Raw genomic sequence first — 23384 nt, forward strand, 5'->3', positions numbered from 1 at the left:
TGGACTCGAAACTCTGATGATTTATAATCCTTTAGAAAAATGCATGTATACTTTTGGACTCAAAGTTAGGCAACAATTTTAGGGAGTTCACAAATTTCCTATAAACCCTTTATGAACTGCGATTTTAAAAACTTCCTCGTGAAAGCTATACCTGAACTTTGAGTTTATTTATAGAAATATAAGTTGACCTACTATCACTTTATGTCCTTTATGAGTTTAACATTTCTGCAGACAGATCCTAACCATGGTACTAAGAAAGACAGGTTTGTTATGAAAAGAACTCAATTCTAACACAGTTTTGATTTTTTTTTCCCTCATGTGGCAAGCAGAACCTAGATCTACAGCTGAACCTGGTAAGAAGCCTTTTCCTTTTTCTTCAGTTTTGTATCTTTGGGGTTTCAATAGTTCTTTGTTTCTGTTTTAAAGCCATAAGCAGAACAATGTTTTGCAGTTCTCTGGGAAATGTGAAACCCCCTTTCAGACCATATCTTCTTCATCCTGAGGTCGGTACACTGCATTTTACATCAACTTCTTTATTAGTAAAACATGAAGTTCCATTCAGACCAGAAAGTCAAGCTCAGTGACTTAAGGCTTTTGTAAATATAGCCTTTTATACTCAGAAAGCAAACGAACGATGAAAAAACATCCTCCTAAATTCCAAAGAAAAGAGCAATCTGTTGCATATTTCTACTGACCAAAACCCACAAACTTAACTACCCCCAGCTTAGAAATGTGTCTCACAGGAGAGCAGCCCGAGAGGGGAGCAAAATGGACCCCCAGACTTTCCCCATTTATGTGCCCTGAGCCATAAACTTTTACTAGTCTACAAGCATGAGGAGAGTCTTCTTGCTCTGGGATCGCTCTTAATTGCTGGCTCTTCTGACCTCACCAGAGTGCTGTTAGCCGGTAGCATTGGGTCCAGAATCCTCTCTCCTCCCACCTGAGGCTTCTTGGATGTTTACGACTCCTCACGGACTCCAGTAATGTTTGTAAAAGAAACAAAAAGTTTTGTCCAGGGATTTCATAGACCCACCTCCTCGACATGCCTCTCTTCTTTATTTTCCCATCACCAAACCACCAGGTTCACTTCTTGCCAAACAATCTTGAGCCTCTGCTTCGGCATCCTGCCACTGTCCCTTAGGAGTTGTGACCTTGCTCTGCCCCTTCACTGGGAACTGGAAGGTTCTGGGGGAGGCGGGGCTGCCACAGGTCGGATTACTGCCAGCAGCCCTGAACCTCTGAGAGCTGAGAACCGGGTCGTTAAAAGTGGGGAATACAAAGGGCAGGGGGTGCTGAGTACGGCCCTTGGGGAACAACTGGAATTGATCTACTGCCTTCTTGTCATGAGTTACAACTAGAGCGTGTCGCCTCGCTTAATGTGTCAGTCACCACATCAAATACTGTCGTCCTTTCCAAACGTGGAAATACACAACTTCACATTTTATATGCGATGTGTCTTAGTGTAAAATTGCATCATGCTGGTTCCTTGATCCGTGGATATGTGAAATTTCTGAGACTCACATTACTGCCTGAGCTAAAATGGAAATCATAAAGGGAGTTAGGTCACATCTTTTGTATTTACTATTTTTTTAATTGTATTTTTTAATGTGGCAGCATTGGTTTACAACAGGAAATGATTTTAGGGCTATAGATTCACACCTCTTTAGATGTGTGTTGCCATACCACACCTACTACCCCCAGGGCACATAGCCCTCCACCATAGTCCATTGGTTCCCTCTTCACTGCTTCTCCCCTACTCTTCCCTCTGGTGGTATCAATTCTGTAGTCAGATTTCTAGGGTTTGTTTGTTTATTTAGTTTTTGCTGTTCCTTTGTTTTGTTACTTTATATTCTACATGTGAGTGAAATCATCTAGTTTTGGAGATCTGGCATATACACTGAATGGAATATTATTCAGCTGTCACAAAGATGAAATCTTGCCATTTGTGACAGCATGAATGGAACTGATGGTGATTATGCTAAAGCAGAAAGTCATGAGAGGGAGAAAAATACCATGTGCATTTACTGTTTTTAATAGATGATGGATGGATGGATGGATGGATGGGCAGGCAGATGGAAAGAGAATATAAATGGAATTATCTGAACTCAAGAACTTATTTAAATGCCTTTTGGTTTAACATGGCAAAATCGTGACGAAAGAGCAAGATGTGAATTGCCTTTTTTAAAAAATATATACATTAGCAATGTGTTAAAGAGTTTGTCCTCTCCATATTCATGAAATTTTCCTACTTTTATTTGCCCTTTTGTTAGAGCTGAAAGAGTTAAAGAGGACAGACTACTCCATTCCTGCCACAGAAATGGTGTTTGTTGAAAACAAATGTTCCTTGGCAGAAAATACTTCAAACAAATCTGTCAATACCTGAAAAAACAATTTAAAAAACATAGTAAGGAGCTATTGAAAATGAAACAAACTAGTTTTCCAAACTGATAATTTCCCACAATTTTATTTACTGTGACACCACTAGAATTGCTCCTTGTTCTATATAGTGGAGCATTACAATGTTCCGCCTCGGGAAAACTACAATCAGCATGTAGCATTAAGTAAAATCCATGATCATATTTTTTAAACAAAAAACCTTAAACACATGAATGTCTATTCAAATGACTGCATGAGTTGTTATGAGTAAAACTTCAGAACAAACAAATGCTGGAACATATTTGTATTTAAACAATGTATTTGGCATGCCTGACAAAACTAGGTATAATTATGATTCTTTTCCTAGTAGCCAAGTGTTCTCCTTACACTGACCTTGAAGTTGACCACTGACATGTCAAGGGAAATAAACAACATACCTATTGAGCTGTTGGCTTTTCTTAAATGACCTGATAAACTATTTTATCCAAAAGGCCACTGAACTATTCAGCTATATAAAATGAATGTAGGAGCTGTCTTCCCTGATAACTGTTTGTCTCATTGCTAAGTGGAAAACAGACATGACTACAGCATATCTGAGGCAAAAGATAAATTTTATGGGACTAGGTCAGTGATGCTTTCCAAATGCTAAAATATAAATAGCCTTTGAAATCCAGGAACGTATTTATGCATTCGGGTTTTATTACCCTTTCTTCCTACTCTCTTCTCTTCCTCTGACACATTTACTTTTGCGCTCTCATTGGGGCTTAACTGGACCTCTCTTGCCCTTTATTCTCCTTTCCCTCTCTCCCTCTCGGCACTTTTCTTATTTCCCTCCCTCAAGTTTTTTTTTTTTTAAGATTTATTTATTTATTATTAATTTATTATTACAAGAATTGGGGTACAGGCCAGAGGTGTGAGAGCTGAGAGTATCCACCAGAGACAGAGCAAGGAACAGAACAGGAGACTGACTGAAGTACACTGCTGAGGGGAGCAGCGGGTGAGGGCGAGTCAGGAGAGGTCTGCTGCGCCATACGGGTTGCTCCCTGGCTGGCCTGGGATCTTGAGCTGCAGAGTCTGCAGACAGCTTTACAGCGCTGCTCTCAACCCCCTGCGCCACTGGGGAGGCCCTCCCTCAACTTTTTTTAATCTCTTTTCTCTCTTCATGCTCTTCCCTTTCCTTATTCATGTGTAAGATGTCTTAAAACTCTAAAGATAAAACTGAAATCACTAGTACCTTGATACAACCCCATTAGGAATTAGATATTTAGATAAAGAAGGAAACAGCAGATTCCTCCCAAGACATTTGTGAAATTGAAACAGGTTTTTCTTGTCACTACTGTGTTGTATTTGTCTAATGTGTTTTACACTCCCTCCTCTGTCTAGACAGAAGTCATCTTGCATCACAAATCTTTTCAGACTGTTTTGTGAATTAATAGCTAGTCAGCTTACTTAAGACCAACATCCGTTTGTCTTATTACTTACTGTGGTCTTCCATTGACATTCAGACTTTACTCTGATTAAATCCTTCAAAGAATAGTCTGGGGGTGCGGGTGTAGAGGGCACAGAAGACTCATCTGGCAGCTGTTAATACTCAGGTCTTTACTCAGCTGTCTGGAAACAGCCACAAACTGTATTGAGTTACATCTATAGCATTGTCTGATGGCATGCAAAATTAAAAATACCAAAAAAGGCTCTTACTGGCTAGAGAACTACACATAGAAAAGTGTGGTGTCACCAACTTTGCCTATGAATCTGCTTACCAATGACACCTGTCATCCTAGATCTTCGACATAGTGTCCATGTTTTGATTCTGTGGTTCAGAATGTAAAGTAAATTATAGTTTGTTGATGTGCAGGTAAATGTAATGTGCTGAATTGGAGGAGGGCAGTAGTGAGATTGTTGAGATTCTCATAGGTTATAAATAGTTAAAAAATTAATGTTGGTCTAAGTTAAGATGGCGGGTTATACAAAATGGATTTTATATAGCCCATAGTTCTCAAACTGTGTGACAGAGTACCCTGGGGTGCCACATCAGACTGACAGAGGTCTTGTAATATGTTTGAAACTTTTGATAGATTCAGGAAAACCACTAGCTCTAAATAGTTCAGGTTCTCAACAAAGATCTTTCTGCATTCTTTTCTATGACATCCTGTATTTGTGAGATTGAAATTTTGATAAATGTGTGATTAAAAAGTAAGCACCACATGAAAATCAATATGGAACATGAAATGAGGCTGGGTGTGTCCAATCTGATTCCAAGAGAAATGATCATGCAGTACCCCACCCCATGCATACATGTGTTAGTGAGTAATTGTAGTTATTAAGAAAAAAATAATCTTTCCGTATATGTGTATGCTTTTTCAAACAGGAACTAACTTGTCAAGATCTGAATGCTTTTTAAGTTCTTTGGCAATGACTGCTTAATAAATGAAGTTGTTAGGAATATCTTTTGGCTTAGAAGCACCATAAAATAATTATTGAAACACTTAGGGTCCTGTGAATGAAGAAAGTTTGGCTTAATCTTTGGGAAGAGAGAGGAGATTCTAGGCATGTTTGAATGGGCACCAAGTAAACCCTGAGTGGCTATTTGGATTCTGAGTGCTGAATGATCCTCTTGCAGCCCTCAGCCTGTACTCACCTTCCAGGTAGCTAGCTCATGAACCTAACCTCTCCTGGAGGAAACTAAGACTCCTCTCCAGGCAATCTGACCATCTCAAGTGGGGAAAAAAAAATCCATAGACAATGAGAGGTTTTTCACACAAACTATCTCAATGACACTAGTGGGAAGAAGAAGGCTGACATGCCCCTCACTTGTTCCCAGAGCTTCTAATCAGCTCAAAACCATGTCAAACAAGAAGAGAGAAGAGCTGCTGATGATACCTCTGCCATATGTGATAGAAAACAAACAACTTCCCCAAGAGCAATTTGAAGGAAACCGACTTGCAAAGAGAAGAACATGTAAAATCAAAACTCCATGCAGAGAGATCATCCAAGAAGTAAAAATAAAAAACCATAAAAGGAGCAGCAAGGGAGGAACATGAAGATGAAAAAAAGTCAGTAGTAGATAAAAAAGAGAAATATTCCACAAAGCAGAGCAAGAAAATAAGGCAAAGAGAAAGGGATGTGAGAGAATTTAAGAAAATCAGACACTAGAGAACCCACCCCAGAAGACTGTGTATATGTTGTTGGAATTCCAGGAGGAAAGAACAAAAAGGGTGGAGGGAGATTATCAATGAAATATTTTTTTTATTCTTCAAAATGAAAGCAATCCATTTCCAGATTCAAAGAATCTCCCTGAGTGTGCAGTGTATGAAAATAAATTCATAGCAGTGTATGTCCATCATTGTGAAATTCAGAATATCCAATACAAGAAAATGATGATATGTGTGCCCAGCAAGAAAACATCAGGTCACATATAAGCCCTTGGCATCAGAATATCTTAGTACATCTCAGCAGCCACAGTACAGATAGATTGAAGCAAAACCTTAAAAAATGTTGAGGTATGGGACCTCCAATTTTCTGCAGCCAGCCAAACCTTTAATTTGATGTGAAGCTATAGTCAGGATGTTTCAGATGCAAAGTCCCTAAGACTTTTTCCTCCACAAACCTTTAGGTAGGATGTGCCTCAACATATTTGATCCAGAAAGTGCAAGATGTAGGGTACAGAAAGCAGGAGATCAAATGGACTTGAGGAAAGGGAATTCCCAGGAGGATAGCAGCTGCACATCAGGAATGAGGGACAAGCGCAGATTGGAACACTGTGGTCAGAGACAGACACACGGAGGCTTTCATCACCAAGGGCCATCACCACTGCTGCATCTTCTACCTAGAAACAAACGCAGGGTGGCGAACCTGACCCAAACTCTTATCACTATGTGGCGTGTCCTGCTCACTCCTTCCTGCTATGCCTCTTGGATCCACTGCAAACACTCATTTCATCCCCCACAGAAGTGTCTGATTTGATCCAGTGCTGGGGTCTGGAAGTCGGCCATGTTTAATTTCAAAACAAAGTCTGGAGGCCCCCCCCAGCACCAACTCTTCCTGCTGGCTGTGAGCTTCCTGCCCACGCTGAGCCTTGCACTGTGTCTCCAGGGTGAGCCTTACATTTCCAGGATTCACTCATGGCCTTGCCCACAGACTACCACCTCTGGGGGATTTTGTAAATTCATGGAAAAATTGAAGTATTGATAGTTTATACCCCAAGATATACCCTGGCAGCTTTTTTCTAACACAGGACAGTTCCCTTTTCTTTAGACAAGAGTAGTTCTTGTGGTATGATGACGTATAACAAAAATCAAAGGAAAGATGGACTCAAAGGAGAAAACAAGAAGATTGAGTTGGGCTTATGCAGAGTTTCTGAAGTATTGATAGTATCTTTTTTAAAACTTGATGGACAAACAGTGGTTCATTTATCCAGTCTGAATCTCATCATGTTGGTTTTAGTCCAGGATTCTTCATTATCAGTTGTGTTAGCCAAGCCATGTGGTTTGGAAGTTAATTCTGGATTTCTTTTTACTTAGACTGTAACCTCTCCTGCCAAACACACATACACACACACACAAATTGTGAAGGAAGGTATTTTTGAAAATGTCCTCTTATTATCCAAGGGACCCAGTAATAGTATCCTTGCTGCCTCATCATTTTGTGTGTTTCTGCAAATAAAATGGTTTTGTTTGCATTTAGCCAAGGGTTAAGTAGGTCCAAGAACGTGAATAAAAAACTTGACTTCTGGGAGATACTAATGTAATTAGGTAATTTGTAGGTTAACTATAAAGATCAGAATTTACCTCCAGCAAAAATAAAAAAAGTTTCCAATTTGGTAATTCATTATATGCCCTCCAATCAAAACCTTTCACTTAGGAAAATTGGATTAAAGTAGATCATAATTGGAGTTATTAATAACTTAAATTTTTTTCCATTTATACTGGAGGCCATTTTTTTCAGTATAATTAAGTAAGCCTCTAACTCCCTTTATTTGACATAAGCGGTCATTTCCTGATTTCCATTCCTCACTAAAATGTATTTTACAGCTGTCTTAAACTCTTTGTTCAAGTACAAGGCTACCAGATGAAAGTTGAGTATTACTACCTGGCTCATCTCATTTCCTCATGGCTTCCTTCATTTTTATAAATGTCCGAACCAATCAAGCTGTGATGCTCCTCTTTCTCAACAAAATGGGGACCTATTGTCCCTTTCAGATAAATTTTCCAAGGAAAAACTGAACAGTCTTGGGAGGACTGAATTAAAATTTTGTCAAACAAAAAAATCACTGAGATGTAGCAAAGAACATCCCACATAAAAGAACATGTCAATGCATTTTTCTTATGTTCTCTAAGTTTGTAAAATCACTTGTAGATGTTCATTCATCATCAACTTGGTACATGCCTATACCTTATGTATGCAATAGAAATGTTCCTGAAAATTCAGCTAAAATGAATATTGTTCAGATTTGAGTCACACAGAGGAAACGTGGGAAAATCAGTCTTCCTGAGAATTCCATTAGAAAACGGTCTTCTGTAAAGCAAATGTTTACTTTCTGTCCCCTCAAACAAAATTTCGTCCATAAGTTTATTCAACCATATTTATGGAGAGCCTGCTGTGGAAGTGATGCAAGGGTCTGGCCATGCACAGAAGAAATGCTGTCTGTTCTCACAGAGGCCAAGTGTGTCAGGGAATGAGAGAGCAACAAGCCAGTTACACAACAAATAATTTAAATATAATAGGGATAGATGTTTGCCATCCCAAGGGACATGCAGGAGGCAGAGCTGGCCAAATCTCATCAAAAAAGGATCCTCTGAGATTGTAATGTTTAGGTGGAAATGGCGAGGCTAAGTAGGAGAGGGTCGAGAACTTAAGGAATGCCACTTCTGCAGGAGCTGCCCAAGAGCCAGGGCACCTATAGCTCAGCAAAAGAAGGTAAGAGAAACAAATGAACCTGGCAAGAAAGCCGGTGGTTTTGTAGACTTTGAGACATAAAGGAATTTTAACTTAGCCTCAAAGATAGGGGAGATGTAAAATGTCATTCCCAAGAGGACCCTCTGGATTAGAAGGACAACTCCATATACAAGGTCAGGTTTTGTGAAAATGGTCTAACTAAAGAAACCCACAAAATTGTGATAATGTAAGAAAGAATTAAGATCGTCACTCCAAAATCATTTTATCTGATTCTGAAATGTAGGTTTCAAGGCACAGAAATATGCCTACGTTTGCAGTGAAAGCAATCTCTGACGTTCAACTGGCAATGGGTATTTTTCTAAATGTCTACAGAAACTCCTATTTCCCCAAGTGAAAATGATCCAAGGTTAAGAGCACCAAGTCCTGGGAAGGTAGTGCAAAGATGGAGGCATTGTTTCTCTGGGCAGGAAGCACTAGGAGCAGCTGCACTAGGAGCAGCTGATATTTTCATGTGTCAGTATCTCTTAAACCTTTACCTGAAAATCCTTTAGTAGCCAAACACTTCTCTGTGGATTCGTGGATATTTACTGAGCCAGGAACTGACCTTGGTCCATGGGGGCAGTGTTTTTAAACAGCCATGAAAATAAATGGCAACCATCATTATTTTAAAATAAAATAAAATACAAAATAGTAAAGGACACTTCATATGAATTTAAGTACTGTTTTGTGAAATTTTCTGTTAGGTATGTTTGTGTATGTGTCTGTATGACTGGGTCAGACATAAAACATATTTTGTGGGTTCCAATCAAAAACATTTGACATTCATTTTTAGGATGAAGTTTCCTATACGTTCCTAAAGATAAATCTGGTCTCGAAAGTGTGTTGTTTTTAGAAAAATCCTTAGCCCAGGTCTGTTGCATCAGAATCTCTAGGGGAGAGGACTATGTAACCAACATAGATAACAAATGTTCCAGGTGATAACTAACAGGTCTGGGAAACACTATGCTAAAAGATTCAAGAAATTATACCCAATCTTATAAATTCCCCTGAAAACATCCTAGTCCTAATGTAGAGCTAAGTGATATATGCAAATTTAAATAACATTTTTATCTACATCCTTGACTGTATAGCAAGAGCAAGTGTAGGGTAGACGTAAAGCTAGAGCAATGCAGAGTCTTGCCTATTTCTAGTCTGTCTTTATTTTCTCTTCATCTTTTTAAATGAAAAGCACATTGTTGTAGATTTCAAAATTACTTATACATATTATGCTTCATGGTTATACCTTGTAACTGTGGGAACTGGTCTTTTCCCAGTTCCCACAGTGTGTCTTGAGATAGGGATCTTTTGTACTGATTGAGACAAAGGTGAGCATGTCTGTGATAGGTGCCATAAATGTTAAGAAATAATACAGGTTGCTCATATATTTTCCATCTTAAACAGCAACACTAAACGATTCGTAATTCCAACAAGGGGATGACAGCAGATTAAATGAACTGAAGACCTTAATAATGGAAGGTTATAAGACAAAAGGTATTTGAGGCAAAATCTGGAATCTCCTCCAATTAATAGCTTCTAGAAACTTTAACTATTCATGTATCTACTTCAGTATTTTTAAGAGGACATAAAATAATATGTTGCTGTACATACAAAGATAGTGGTTTCTGCCCTCAATTTTGTAATTGCGTTATTAAAGATTGTAGTCCGTTTACATCAGTAGTGAAAATAAGCAAATTTGTTGCAGAACATATCTTGTGGTTTAAATACAAGGTGAAAAAAGTATAACTGTGGGTACAATTGCTACCTTATAATTAAAACCTTTATTAAAGTGGCCCTTAAATTGGCCACCCACCTCAATTCTAGTGCATTGTAGGTTAAGCCAACTTGCAAGGCCAGCCCAGATTCTAGGGTTGAAGAAATAAACTCTGCCAGTTGGGGGAAGCTACAGGGTCACATTACAAAGGGGCCTGGATGCAGAGAGGGAAGACAAGGCAGGTTTTGCTAAACATCTACAGTGTGGGGTCTTACACTGCCCACATATTATGCAAATATCCAGTGGAGTCTCTGGGAATCAGAAATAGATCACATTTCTTAATATTTGTTAATTTAATCATCTGTTACTTCTCTGGTACAACATGAACGGTTACTCCAGATAGCATCTCTCTAATGGAAATTGCTAGCACTTATGGCTACACAGCATCTTCTAGGTGCTGTGTCCTGAGCCCAGTCTGTATCATAGCACAAGAATAAGTGGTGGTTTGGAGTATGGATCTAGAACTCAACTTGGTTTAAATTCTGATTTTGCCATTTACTCGCTATGTGACCTTGGACAAATCAATTAGTGCAATTGTGCTTCGGTTTCCTACTTAGAAGATGGGTGAATAATAATAAACATAACTCATGAGATTGAGAGGATTAAGTCTGAAGTGATGTAGGTTAAGTGCTTGTAATAGTACCTAGTGCCTAGTAAGAGTGCCCTGGGTATTAGCAATTGTCATGTTCATCTGCATCCATCATAACCCGGTGGTGGTTAATTTTATGAGTTGTGACTAATAGAAACTGTCAGGTAGATCCTGTCATTGTCTCCATTTTACAGATAAGGATGTTGAAGTTCAGGGATGTTGACCAAAGTCACAAGTAGCAGGACACGAAGAAGCAGGACCTTATTTAAGCCTTGGTAGCAGATTCTAGATCTGAACTTTTTGCACTGTATAACACAACCCACTGTTCCAGTAGCTTCCAGAATAATTGTCTGCAAATCAAACCTTTACATATTAGGTTCTTAACTCCATTGTCAACATTTTAGAGAAGCTTGATTTCCCCTTCTAGTTGCTTTTCAGATGAACAGAAGTAAGAGGCAGCTCCATTGTAGTTGAAAGAACTCTACATACCAGTAAATTAGGCTGGAGTGAGTGGAGCTGACATCCACTTAGCATCTGCCACATGCCAGGGCAGGGGTACACACTTGGCAAACATCTTGTTTTACCTTCACAGATACACTATTAGGTATTAAAACCCCATCTTATAGATGAGGAAACCAACTGATCAAGACTGATCTTGCCTGAAGTCTCAAAGGATCTGACTCCAAGGAAGCTGTGATCACTAGTGAGCACAGTTAAATTAAGTGTAAATAAAATTTAGCACAGCTAAATTAAATGGAAAAAGATTCTATTGCGAACACTTTTGTAAAGCGCTTTCAGGATAATCATTACCTATTTGTTTTAGAAAAGCAGTTTCTGACTTCTTCAAAGTGGCTGTGGCTTTACTCTGATGAATTCTGTTCTCTACACTTCCAGAAGAGATCTGTACCCTGGTGATCGCAGAGACTTTCCCTGAAGATGCGGGGATCTTTACGTGCTCGGCAAGAAATGATTATGGATCTGTAACCAGCACTGCCCAGCTGCTTGTCACGTCAGGTATGTGAGGAGTGAGGAATGGACTGAGTTCTGTTCCCCGCCACTTAGTGTGGTTCACCACAAGGTCCCAGGAGGAGAGCTCAGCCTTTAGGAATGCTCACTGCTGCTCCAGGAGTTAGCCTGACAGTCAGTGTTTCATCAGGAATCTAAAGGCTTTGGAGAAAGGGGCCTTGGAAGTGGTGACAAAAGTCAAAAGATGATAGTATAGTCCTGAAAACACGGGCAGAGCGGTTGGTTTTTAAATCATGCAGTATTGGGGCCTCCCTGGTGGCGCAAGGGTTTAAGACACAACCTATGAAGCTATCCGCAGCCACTGTAGCACCAGTTCGCTCCCCGGCCAGGGAGGAGACCCACATAGCACAGCAGACCTCTCCTGACTCGCCTGCTGCTCCCCTCAGCAGTGTATTTCAGTCAATCTGCCTGTTCTGTTCCCCACTCTCTCTGGTGAATCCTCTCACCCTCCACACCTCTGGCTGTACTCCAGTTCTTGTATGCATAAATAATCTTTAAAAAAAATCATGCAGTCCTGGCCTTGGACACATCGGAGCTGATTTCCTAACTCCTTCCTGTGAACTCAGAATCGGCTCACATCAGAAACCATCTCTGAATCAGGACCATTAATCTCTGCAGGGCCAAAGCAGGGGCTCTGCAGAGACGTGGACAAATAGATCATTGTTGCATGTTATTGAAAAAGTCATACAAGATAGACCTAATATAATTCAGAGAAACTGTGAAGATCTTAGAGATTAGATTTTGTTAGTAGTAGAATATAACCCTGATATGAAAAACTAAAGCAGTATATTATTACAACCAATATTCAAAACCATTGGATTTTTTTTTTTAACTCAAACCTGTAGGGAGTGCAACAGGAACAGGTATTTCTTTTATTAACTTTAGTTTACTATTTTCTGCTATTACTGACTGGCTTTTTCTTTTTTAATTGTATTTTTTTGTTGAGGTAGTGTTGGCTTACAACACTATATGTGATTCGGGGATACAGGTTCACACTGTGTCAGATGTGTTACCATAGCACCCCCAACACCAAGACATCCATAATCATTCTGACTGGTTTAATTTTATTTTTATAGCCTCCTATCTGTGATTTCTTTTTAAAAATTTAAAAAATATCTCTTTGGCACGTAGTATACACAGTAGGTGTCGGTACATGGGGTGTGGGCTGCATGAGAGATCAAGGAGAGGACCGGATCACTTGGATCCCTTTCCAAGAGTCTGGAAGTGGTGCTAGGTGGCAGCAGAGGCACAAGCAACGGGGGTTGAGGGAGGTGCAGTGGGAATTGTAAATGCTTTTTCATCTTAAGAAATGGGAAGTTTACCTCCATGGGGAAACCGTTGAGATGAATGATCCTTTGACAGTGAAAAAGGAAACTCCAGGAGCCTGATTAGAGCCGCAAAGCAGAAGGGATCCCAATGTTTGGAGTCTGAGTTGGCTTGAAAGTGGCCACACCAAATGGCTCCAGCAGGGCTGCAGCAGTCTGGGCCAAACTCTGGACTCTCAAAGTCAGTGTGGCATAAACTGGCTTGCAGTATTTTCCATTTTCATCTGGGATAAATCTGCTATAGGCCAGACGCAATCAATAAATACTTTTGGGCTTTCAGCGTACCTCAGTGAACATTTTTGAGTACGTTCCATAAGCCCCACTGAGCTTTAGTTATTTACCTTTAAAAAGCATGAATGTCCATGGCTTACCACATACAACATTTATAGCTTGAACTAATGTCAGTCAAGCACAAATGGGATGGATTTTGACCCACAGGTCAAAATTAGAGAGGATGAAGCATTATTATTAGTTGGTCTTATTTGTGTTGGTTTTTTTTTTTTTTTTTTTTTTTTTTTTTTTTTTTTTTTTTTTGCCAACTTCTATCTTTAGCTCTTGTTTGGAATTTGTTAATGAATTGGTAGCTGGTTTCACCACATGTGGGCAATTCAGGAAATGAAACAGTGGCAGCCACTGAAAACAAGCATGGAAGAATCGGGTCCTCCAACAGACTTGGCTTCTGCATCAGCCGAGATAGTACAAAGTCATCTCTTCTTCAGCATCTTAACAGGGCCCAAGGGAAGCTCAGGTGCTCCAGGACAATGTGAACATAACTGTGGCATCTTATTATTCTCTCCTGCCGTTCTTTTTCCTTAGCCAACACTGAAAACTGTAGCTATGACTCAGTGGGAGACGCCAACAACGATCTCTTCCAAAACTTGCCTCCACCCCCTCCACTCTTGGAAGCAAGTTCCTTTGAGTTGGCATCAAAGAACCCAGCTGAGATCCAGCAGGTGAACAGCCCTGAGTTAGGACTGAGCAGGGCAGCCCTTCAAATGCAGTTCAGCTCTGCTGAGAGGGAAACCAACGGCGTCCATCCCAGCCATGGAGTAAATGGACTGATTAACGGCAAAGCTAACAGTAATAAATCTCTTCCTGCACCAGCTGTCCTGCTCTCACCCACTAAGGAGCCGCCACCTCTGCTTGCCAAACCCAAACTGTGAGTATTTCTGCATGGTTTTATAATTCTTTCCATACCCCTGCTAAATTGCCTCTCTGGGCAGGGAAAACGTTTTGCTGGACTCAAGTCCATGGCAAGGTGTCCCTTCGGCAGGCACATTGTCCCTGGTTGATGTGACCTTGCCATTGAATGGGGTCATTCAAAAATATAAAGGATGTCTGAAACTACAGAAAGTAAATGAGAAGCTTGGTTCTCTTTGCCCTTTGCTAAAAGTTTTAACTGGTTTCAGCTGTGAAAATATCTGTGCATGGTGTGGCTTTCCAATGTACAGCAAGGATGTGGCCATCCCCCGGAGGTGATGGGAGAGGGACCTACTTTGAGCTGTCTGTTAAAAGCTTTTCCAAATGTTTTAAAATTAAGCATCGGTGAGGAAATCCAAGTCAGACAAGACTGAAAGCTGAGGATGGAAATTCAGTGTGTTGAAGCTGGGTTGGGGGCTGAAACCAGAGATAGGCAGGCTGGTCAGGAAGAAGAGAGCTCTTCACAACTCAAGTGACTTGGCTTTGGAATTCTTGGAACTGCATATTTCCGTGAATTCCACCTTCATATTTGATTTCCATTATTTTCTTAGGATGATAAACCTTGCATGAGCTGTTTCCATTGGCACCCTACAGCAGAGAGTTGTTATGAATGGAGCCATTACAATGTCAGAGAGAGGCAGAAATTAATTAACTCAAAAGGTTCTATCACAGCATAACAAACCTTGAATTACTGCCCTTATAGAGGTCGGTGGAAATGTCAGAATCGTATAAAATGTATACTTTCTTAACAAGGCCACATTTCCAAGAGAATGAGTTTGTCAGAATCTAAGAAAGCCTCTTAGAATTTCCCATGATGTCTGATGTTTTTGATCTGGTAGGAAGGATAATAGGGGTAGGAGTTACTGTTTCCCTGATACTAAACCTACTCTCATCTCTCTGTCATCAACGTCTTTGTTAGAAATGTTACAGTAAATGGAGGTTCAAATTAGAGTTCAAATCTGACATTTGTATATCACTTTAATATTGAGTGATTTCATGAACATTATTAGTGATTTCATGAACATTATAACAAATCAGCCAAGCAAATGCCTTAGGTTAGCAAGAGGGCAGACACTTGGGGACTGCCTTGTGTTGCATAAAAGTCTATTTGTTACTACCCTGTCTGCAGTGTTACATTCCATCCCAGCTCACTCTTAGCCAACAGGGCCACTAGCTTTGTAGACAGGACAGTGAATCCTCACCATCAATGATAGGTTTTTGGAAACTGTGACTTTACGTGAAACGAAGCATAAGGAAATTGGGTCTCAGTAATGTTTCCGTCTCCATCCGCCTGGATTCTTTTTCTCATCATTGTGGTTCAAGAACCTGATGGGGTAGGAAAGGTGCCAGGTGCACTTTTCATACCTATACTCCAGCGCCATTGAGACTCTGCACAGGTGACATGAGTTCAAGAGTGAAGAGGCTTAAAAAGGATTTACTCTTGAGCCCCAGCCCATAAAATTAATTGCTGCTGCTGACTGCTTTTATCTTTGCATTTTGAATATATATTTGAAGTGCTTTTACTGAGACAAGGACCTGCTGTTCTGGGGAAGAAAAGGCCGTGTGTTTAATAACTAGGACTTGACTGTGCTCTTGGTTAAGTAAAGTATATCTCTCATTAATGGCTGTCATAAATTGGATATAAATCGCAGGAGGGCAAACATGAGGAGCTGTTAACAGGCTTTTACGGCCCTTCTTATCTCAGCAGTTTCAACAGCTCTTCAGCTTTTAGCTTCACTTTGCAGTGATGTTGGTGTGTGTGATGGGGGCAGAGGGGAGCATGTCTGCAAAAGACAGACAAAGCAAACTTGTTGCCATTAAGAGGATGAGTAGCTTAAGCAGTTTGAAGAGTGATTTCATTATTTGCTTATAGTCTGATTTTTAATATTAAATAAGACACAGGGAAAATGGACTTTGGTGTTTAACATCCATATAAAGAGGTTTTCACCCACCCCTGCCTTCATGAAGAAATTTAGGAAAAGGCAGAGCACTTAATCACAGAACTTGGTAGCTTAGAAATAACATTTACTTGAGATGCACACAATTTATCTATTCCTCCATTATTGGACACTTAACGTTGTTTTCATGTCTTGGCTCTTGTAAATAATGCCAGTGAACATGGCGTTTAGGTATTTTTTTGCATTAGTGTTTTCATTTAATTCATACAGATACTCAGAATTGGACTTGTTGGATCATATGATAGTTCTTTAATTTTTTGAAGCACCTCCATATTGTTTCCCCGAGTGGCTGTTTTAATTACAAAATGAATGCATACTTGATGTGACAATTCAAACTACGGGGTAATTAAAGTTAGTACTCTTTGCTTTGCTTTCTCCAGAGTAACCTCTTTAGGTGTGACCGCTGTCACTGATTTGGTCTGAGATCTGTTCCTTTATCTTCATGGTAACTTAAAAAAAGCTTTCCTCATGTTGTAAAAGTTGCATGCTTTGATAGAGAAAGGCTATTGAATGGTACCTGCAAATAAATTAGAATGGCATCTGTTATTGGTAATCAGTGAGTCCAGGTAACTGCCCAGTAAAATTCTTTCACTCATCTAGTTATTTCTTTTCATACATTAAAGGGAGATGAGATTTTGCTTCTTATTGTTGGCAGTGAAAAACTATGGACCTTTCTAATACCAGCACACTGGGATTTTTTTTTCCCATTCATAAAAGGAGAGACTTGTAGTTTTGGCTTATGGCATTTCATTCATCTGAATTATTTATAATCAAAAAAATCAAACAATTGGGAGGGACAAGCAATAGGAATTAAAATGTTTACTGTTGCACTAAATTAACCTAGAAGTCGTGTTTGAAAAAGAACCTCACTATCAAAAAAAAAAAAAAAAAAAAAACCTCTGCATTTTTTTCTCTCAAATAGCTGCAACAATATTAACAAGAAGAAAAAAAAAATCAGACTAAAATGAAAAGATAAAAATGTCATGTATTCTTTTCTTGATCAAGTCCAGCCTCCATCCTGTATAGAAATCTTCCACAGTGGACTTGCAGACTGTGCCCAGGCTGTCCCTAGGGTGTCTCCTGGCTCAGTGTCCAGGAGGCATCCACTTCAGTTTCTGCATCTCCCAGTGTCCTTGCATTGACTCACTCCCTCAAGTGTAAGTTCAACATGATTAAATGTAGGCCATTCAGTAAACACAGGTGCTTTGCGCCATTGACTGGTGAAATCCCTTACTGTTGCAGAAATGTGCCAGGACATCATGCAGGGAAATTCACATCTGAGGTTATTTCTATTATCCGGTATCTCACACTCATGGTCTTTTATCATGGTACAAAGAAAAGATGCATCATGGTGTTTGAGTCATTTTTCTTATCAGAGATAAAGAGGAAGGAGGAGTAAACACCCTAATTTATGAACTAATATTATTTTCCTTGTTCCATGGGCACCAAATCAGTCTGTTGACACCCACTCTGCAAAGGATTCCAGGAGATTCTAAATATAGGGCTCAGCGTGTTAGTAAGAAACAGAATCCTGCTTCTGTTTATTCTGGCCAAAGCACAGTCCTTCAAAGTTATGGTCATGCATGGGATCCCCAGGAATAATCCTGAAGGAAACTTGGGAACGCCAGCGTTAGTGGGTGATTTGCAAAACAGAAAAGCACAGTCCTGTTTTTCCACTGAGCTCCTCTCTTAAATTAGGCCAAACAATATATATAACAAAGCTGTTTTCAACCCCCTTTTATTTCTGCTTTGTTTATATTCTTCCTTTGTCTTGCGGGAGGGAGATAGAACAGACACCCATTGCAAGAAGCAAAGGGAAAAATAAAAAGGGAGATTACTGAAGAGTGAAGCAGTGAGCAAGTTCGTGTACCAGGGAACAGGACAGGGCAGCAGAGAAAGTCATACTTATTTGTTGCTGTAGTGCCAAAAATATACACATAGCCATAAAAGTCCATGTTTTGGGGCAGAAAGATAATGAAATGTTTAAATGAATTTTACATGCTTTATCAGTAGATAAGAATTTAATCGCCTTTCTCCTATCCTTCCTGTTTTCTCTTCCCTGTCCCAGCCTCTACAAAAAGGCAGTGTGAAATATCAGACTAAATAAGGTTTCTCCAAATAATAGCATTTTATTTTGTTTCTCTTCTTTCTCTCACTCCCATCCTTCCATACAAGTGTTCTTGCACTTCTTGTCTCAAGAAATGGCCACGTTCTACCAGCTTAATCTTACCTTAGCAATTTTGTCTGTCATCTCCACCCAGTCTGGACTAGCCAATGAAACTACCATCTTCATAAAAATAAGCAATAATAAGCTCTGTGTAAAATCAAAGCAATGTCTCTGCACCGCATAGGCAGGAATGAGAGATGATGTGCTTTAGAGTTAGAAGAGAAGGCAATAGCAGCCCTTGTCACTCTTATCAGGGAGTTAACTGTGCCAGACTTTCTGTATTTGGAAGTTCCTTATGGTTTCTTCCACACTCCTAAGCACAAGTTGTTCCTTGTCTGGAATGTTCTACTTACTCCCTGGAATGTTCTGCTACTTATGGCTGGCTCCTTCTTGTCTTTTCAAATCAGCTTAGTGTCCCCACCTTCCCTAACCACCCAATCTGAAGCAGCCTCCCGGCCAGCCTCAAATAAATCATCCTCTTTCATGACTATATAGCATGTAATTATATCCATAGCTAGCTTAGTTGTTTGTCAGTTTGTGTATGGTTTTTCCCACTAATATAAGAAAAGCTTTTGAAGAATAAGAACCTTCACTCTCTCACTGCTCTTTCACTAGGACTTCAACCAAAGCCTGACATAGTAAATGCTCAAAACCATTTCTGAATGAATCAGCAAAAGCAGTCAAAGAGAAAGTGAAGTTCTTTCTCTAAATGTGAGAAGGGTCTCACATTTAGAGCCACCCCACTTGTTTTTACTTTGTAGGTAGATTTACCATAGGATTTCCATTTCCAAACCTCACCGATTCCAGAATTTTCCTACTTTACAGTGCTTCCAGCTGACATCATTTATCTTATAAACTGAATGAATATAAAGAATTAAATAAGAATCTCAGGGGATAGAATTGCATTAGGAAAGTTCTTCCAACCAAGTTACTTAATTTGGGAACCCTTTCAACTCCTTCCTCATTTCTCCTGTGTTTTCATTTGATGAACATCTCATCTCATTTCAAATCATCTTGGAGAAAATGAGACATTTGGAAGGTCTGGAAAGACATTTGCAGTCTCTAGTTCATACTTGCAATGTCAGTTGGCCACAGTACAATCAAAGTGCTGTTCAAGGTGTGTGTGCTTGACATGTTAACGCCCCCATCAGAAGCCAGATTTTTGATGAAGGGCTAAGCGCTTCTGTGCTACTCCCTTCCTATCCTGTTTATGTTGGACTGCTGCTTGATCTCAAATAAATGTGTGGCTCGGTCAGTATAACTTAGAAAGTGTAACATTTTTCCATCCTTTAACCTTTAGTTGGTAGGGTTCAAGATCTCACTATATCACTGTTTGACATTAGGATTCAAATAGTTTCTTAGCTTCTACTTCTAGTATAAGCCTTACTTGGTGGATTTTAAATGTATACACACACACACACATACACACAGAGCAAGAGAATATAAGCAAAAGCAATTTGGGGCAAGGTAAGTAACAAAGGTCAAAGAGAGAAAAATCTTTAAGCAATTGTGAAAATGTTCCTTTAACTGACATAAATGTATTTCAAAATCTAGCATACTTTTTATTCCCTCACTGTTAATTGAGCATCTGCAGAGTATTGGGTAATTTTAGGTACTGAGGAAAGTTGACACAGACAATAATAGTCTTACCTTTGAATAATATAATCCATTGATCTGTAATATCATATTGGCAAGAGCATACACACAAAATTCTGTTCACCTTTTAGCATTATGTAAATGTGTAGAAGAATAACTAATTCCCAAATTAGCATCCATGCAATCCAAATACTTTCTTTTCCCAATTTAATGTTTGCGAGATAACCCATTCTGCTTTTGGTTCTGAAACTTAATAGACACCATCTCCCATTTCTAGTGAAATGATTTTCCATATCTGCTGAGTACAAATAACAAAGCAGTTTAGAAATAGTGACACTCTGGGATCAGAAAGGTCTTCAAAATGTAGTATTAGAGAAAAAAGCATAGGGCAGAAAGTAATTTTTTTCAATTATTGTAAAAATCTCACACGCACACACTCACCAAACACATTGGAGAATGATCCATAAGGACTGTAAGTTCAGTCCTGGTCCTAATTCTAAAGCACCTGGCTAGGTAAATATGGGCTCTTTATCAACACAACAGGATGATAACTTTGCATGAACAGTGTTGGCATTGGATCACCTTGAAAACAATCCGTCCCTGAAATGGAAAGCGCAATCAAGGAACTTCCTGAAGTATGAAACTTTTAATGGAGGAATAACATTTTGACGTATTCTTCCTTTTGAATTTTTCATGTAATTGTTGACTCTGACACAATGTCATGCTCTTAGGTATTAGGATAATAGTGCTTTGCTTTACTATGATGAATGTAGTGTTTTAATTACATTTCCAGAAGAAGGTTGAAACATTATTGTTATGGCTAATCTTATTTGGTGTCTAAAATATATTTGGAAATACCTGTAGATACCCTATAGACACGTAAGTGGTGCTCAGCCATTCATGAGAAATGCCATATGTACAACTCAAATATCAGATACTTCCCATGAAAGTACACGATGGTGCTATATTTATTCAACATCTCTGTCTCATCTTGCCTAAATATATATGAGCAGAGCTCTTTTGGTGAATACAAAATAAAACTGAACAAAGTAGTCCCTGCTAGGCAGGGACATTTATTTTTAAAGAGGGAGAGTCTCAATACAGAAAAAAGATGGAACCACATATGAAAAATGTGCCCAGAGGTAGTGCTGAAAATCCAATGTCAAAGTATTAGCAATATACTGTTAAACAAAAAAGTACTAGAATGAAAATGTTATGTGCAATTTAGTACTGATTTATACAATATAAAACACTTTAACCAACTGAAATATATTAGAAATAGACCACAATGTTACCAGTGTTTTTTTTGACTGGTGGAATTTTGAGCAGATGATATTTTCTAGTTAACTAATCCTGATCGTCCAACTTTTCAACAATGCTTATAACTTTTATATTACAAAGTATTTTTTAAAAGTCCTTCCAATCCTGTCTCTTCTATCCTCTTTCCTCCATTCAACCTCCATTCATTTTATTCTTCAGTAACCAAACACAATTTTGAACACAGTTGGGAACAAAATTTTCTGGTACTGAATGCTCTTATTATCTCTCTTTTCCTGGAAGCCAGAAATTTCAGGAATGGGAATTTTCCTGGAAAGCCTCTCCCCAAAATGTCCTAGACTCCAAAATGACTTTATTTCTCCGCAACACTCTCTAACACCAACGCCACCCCTGCAACCATAACTCCTTCTTCTGAAATTATACATCTTAGGCATTAGGATTAAAAGTAAAAAAAAAAAAAAAAAAAGCTTCATAGGGTAGATCAACATTTAATGTATAATCCTTATTATACCTTAAACAGAAAATAAGTTTAAAAGCTTTTCCTCAGAAATAGTGGTGAAGGAGAAAATATATGGTGAGGAAAACTGAGGTTCCAATTCAAATAACAATATTATCAGTAAAATATGCAGTGAAGGGGCCTCCCCGGTGGCGCAGCGGTTGAGCGCTGGGTTGCGAAGCTGCCCGCGGCCTCTGTGGCGCTGGTTCGATCCCCGGCTGCTCCCCGGCCACCGGAGGAGGGTCCCACATGGCGCGCAGACCTCTCCTGCCGCCCGCTGCTCCCCTCAGCAGTGTACTTCGGTCCTTCTGCCTGCTCTGCTCCCCGCTCTGGCTCTGGTGAATTCTCTCACCCTCCCGCGCTTCTGACTGTACCCAGTGCATGTATAAACAAAACAAACAAACAAACAAATAAATAAATAAAACATGCCTCTATTAAAAAAAAATATGCAGTGAAGGTATCTGCTAAAAGAGGAAGGATGGTTGTGAGAACTAGGAGAGTAAGAAGAGTGGACAAGGCTGAAGAGAACTATGAGGAATGAGAAGGAAAACCAAGAAAGCAATTGCGTATTTCCTGGCACCCATTTGAAATAAAAGGGTGAGCCCTCCTCATGCAGCATGGTTTTGTGACTTCATTTCAGTCACATTCAGCACTCTGCCGACAGTAACAAAGAAGTGGCTAGCTGGTGGTATGGGTGTGATAGGGATGCTATATTTAAGTCCATGATTCTTGGGAAGTAGTATGGAAATCATCCAGGCAGTATGTAGGGTGAAGAAGAGAAGCAGATCGAGCAGATACCTTCACTGGTTCAAGGGGAAAGCAGACTTGGCCTTGAGAAACTGGAACAACTCAAAAAAATGAAAGTTAAACTCAGAAAGAAAATGATTGTCAGAGGATGTATAAGATAGGAAAATATGGAAAGTGAACAGTTGTGCTCAAAGAGAGGTCTCTGAAAGTAGAAACCCTCAAGAAAGTACTTCAAGAGATAAAGGAGTTTAAGATATATCTGTTTGAGTGGCTAGTTGGAGTGGAAGTTAAGGTCACCAGAGTAGAGGAAATGGCAAAGGAACCACAGAGTCAAGACTTAGAAGGAATATTAACATGGCTGATGGCCAAAGTTGACGGCAGGAAACTCAATGCTAAACAGTCAAGTCATTGAGAAAAGCGAGGAAATGGTCAAGGTTGTTGGTGATAACAGGGAAGAGTGATTATAGGTGGAGTGCTTCAACTTCAAGAGAGAAGTACATGTTGAATGATGATGGCAAAGTGTTCTGACAGGAGCTCTGGGAAGCAGGAGCATACAGAACTCTCTGTGCTCAGGGAAGACCATAGTGTGTTTAGTAACACCATCAAGGGAAGCCAGATTTCTTTTTTTTTTTTCCCCCAGATTTATTTATTTATGCATACAAGAGCTGGGGTACAGGTCAGCGGTGTGGGGAGTGAGAGGATTCACCAGAGACAGTGGGGAACAGAACAGGCAGATCTGAAATACACTGCTGAGGGGAGCATCAGGTGAGACAGGAGAGGTCTGCTGCGCCATGTGGGTAGCTCCCTGACTGGCTGGGGATCGAACTCATGCTGCAGAGGCTGTGGACAGCTTCATGGGTTGTGTCTTAATCCCTTGCACCACCAGGAAGACCCCAAGGGAAGCCAGATTTCACTTAAGAC

The 23384-nt window shown here is 39.7% G+C and overlaps 1 protein-coding gene across 1 annotated transcript in view; it reads left to right on the forward strand.

The window, feature by feature from the left end:
- Positions 1-23384, forward strand: part of PALLD (palladin, cytoskeletal associated protein) — a 343422-nt gene that overhangs the window by 154856 nt on the left and 165182 nt on the right. The window contains 3 exon segments of the mRNA XM_037526416.2: positions 330-353; positions 11565-11684; positions 13838-14180. Coding sequence (XP_037382313.1) covers positions 330-353; positions 11565-11684; positions 13838-14180 — 487 coding nt within the window.

This window comes from Talpa occidentalis, unplaced genomic scaffold (assembly GCF_014898055.3).
Source record: "Talpa occidentalis isolate TD23 unplaced genomic scaffold, MPIMG_talOcc4v2.1 talOcc4.4, whole genome shotgun sequence".
In the NCBI taxonomy this organism is placed as follows: domain Eukaryota; kingdom Metazoa; phylum Chordata; class Mammalia; order Eulipotyphla; family Talpidae; genus Talpa; species Talpa occidentalis.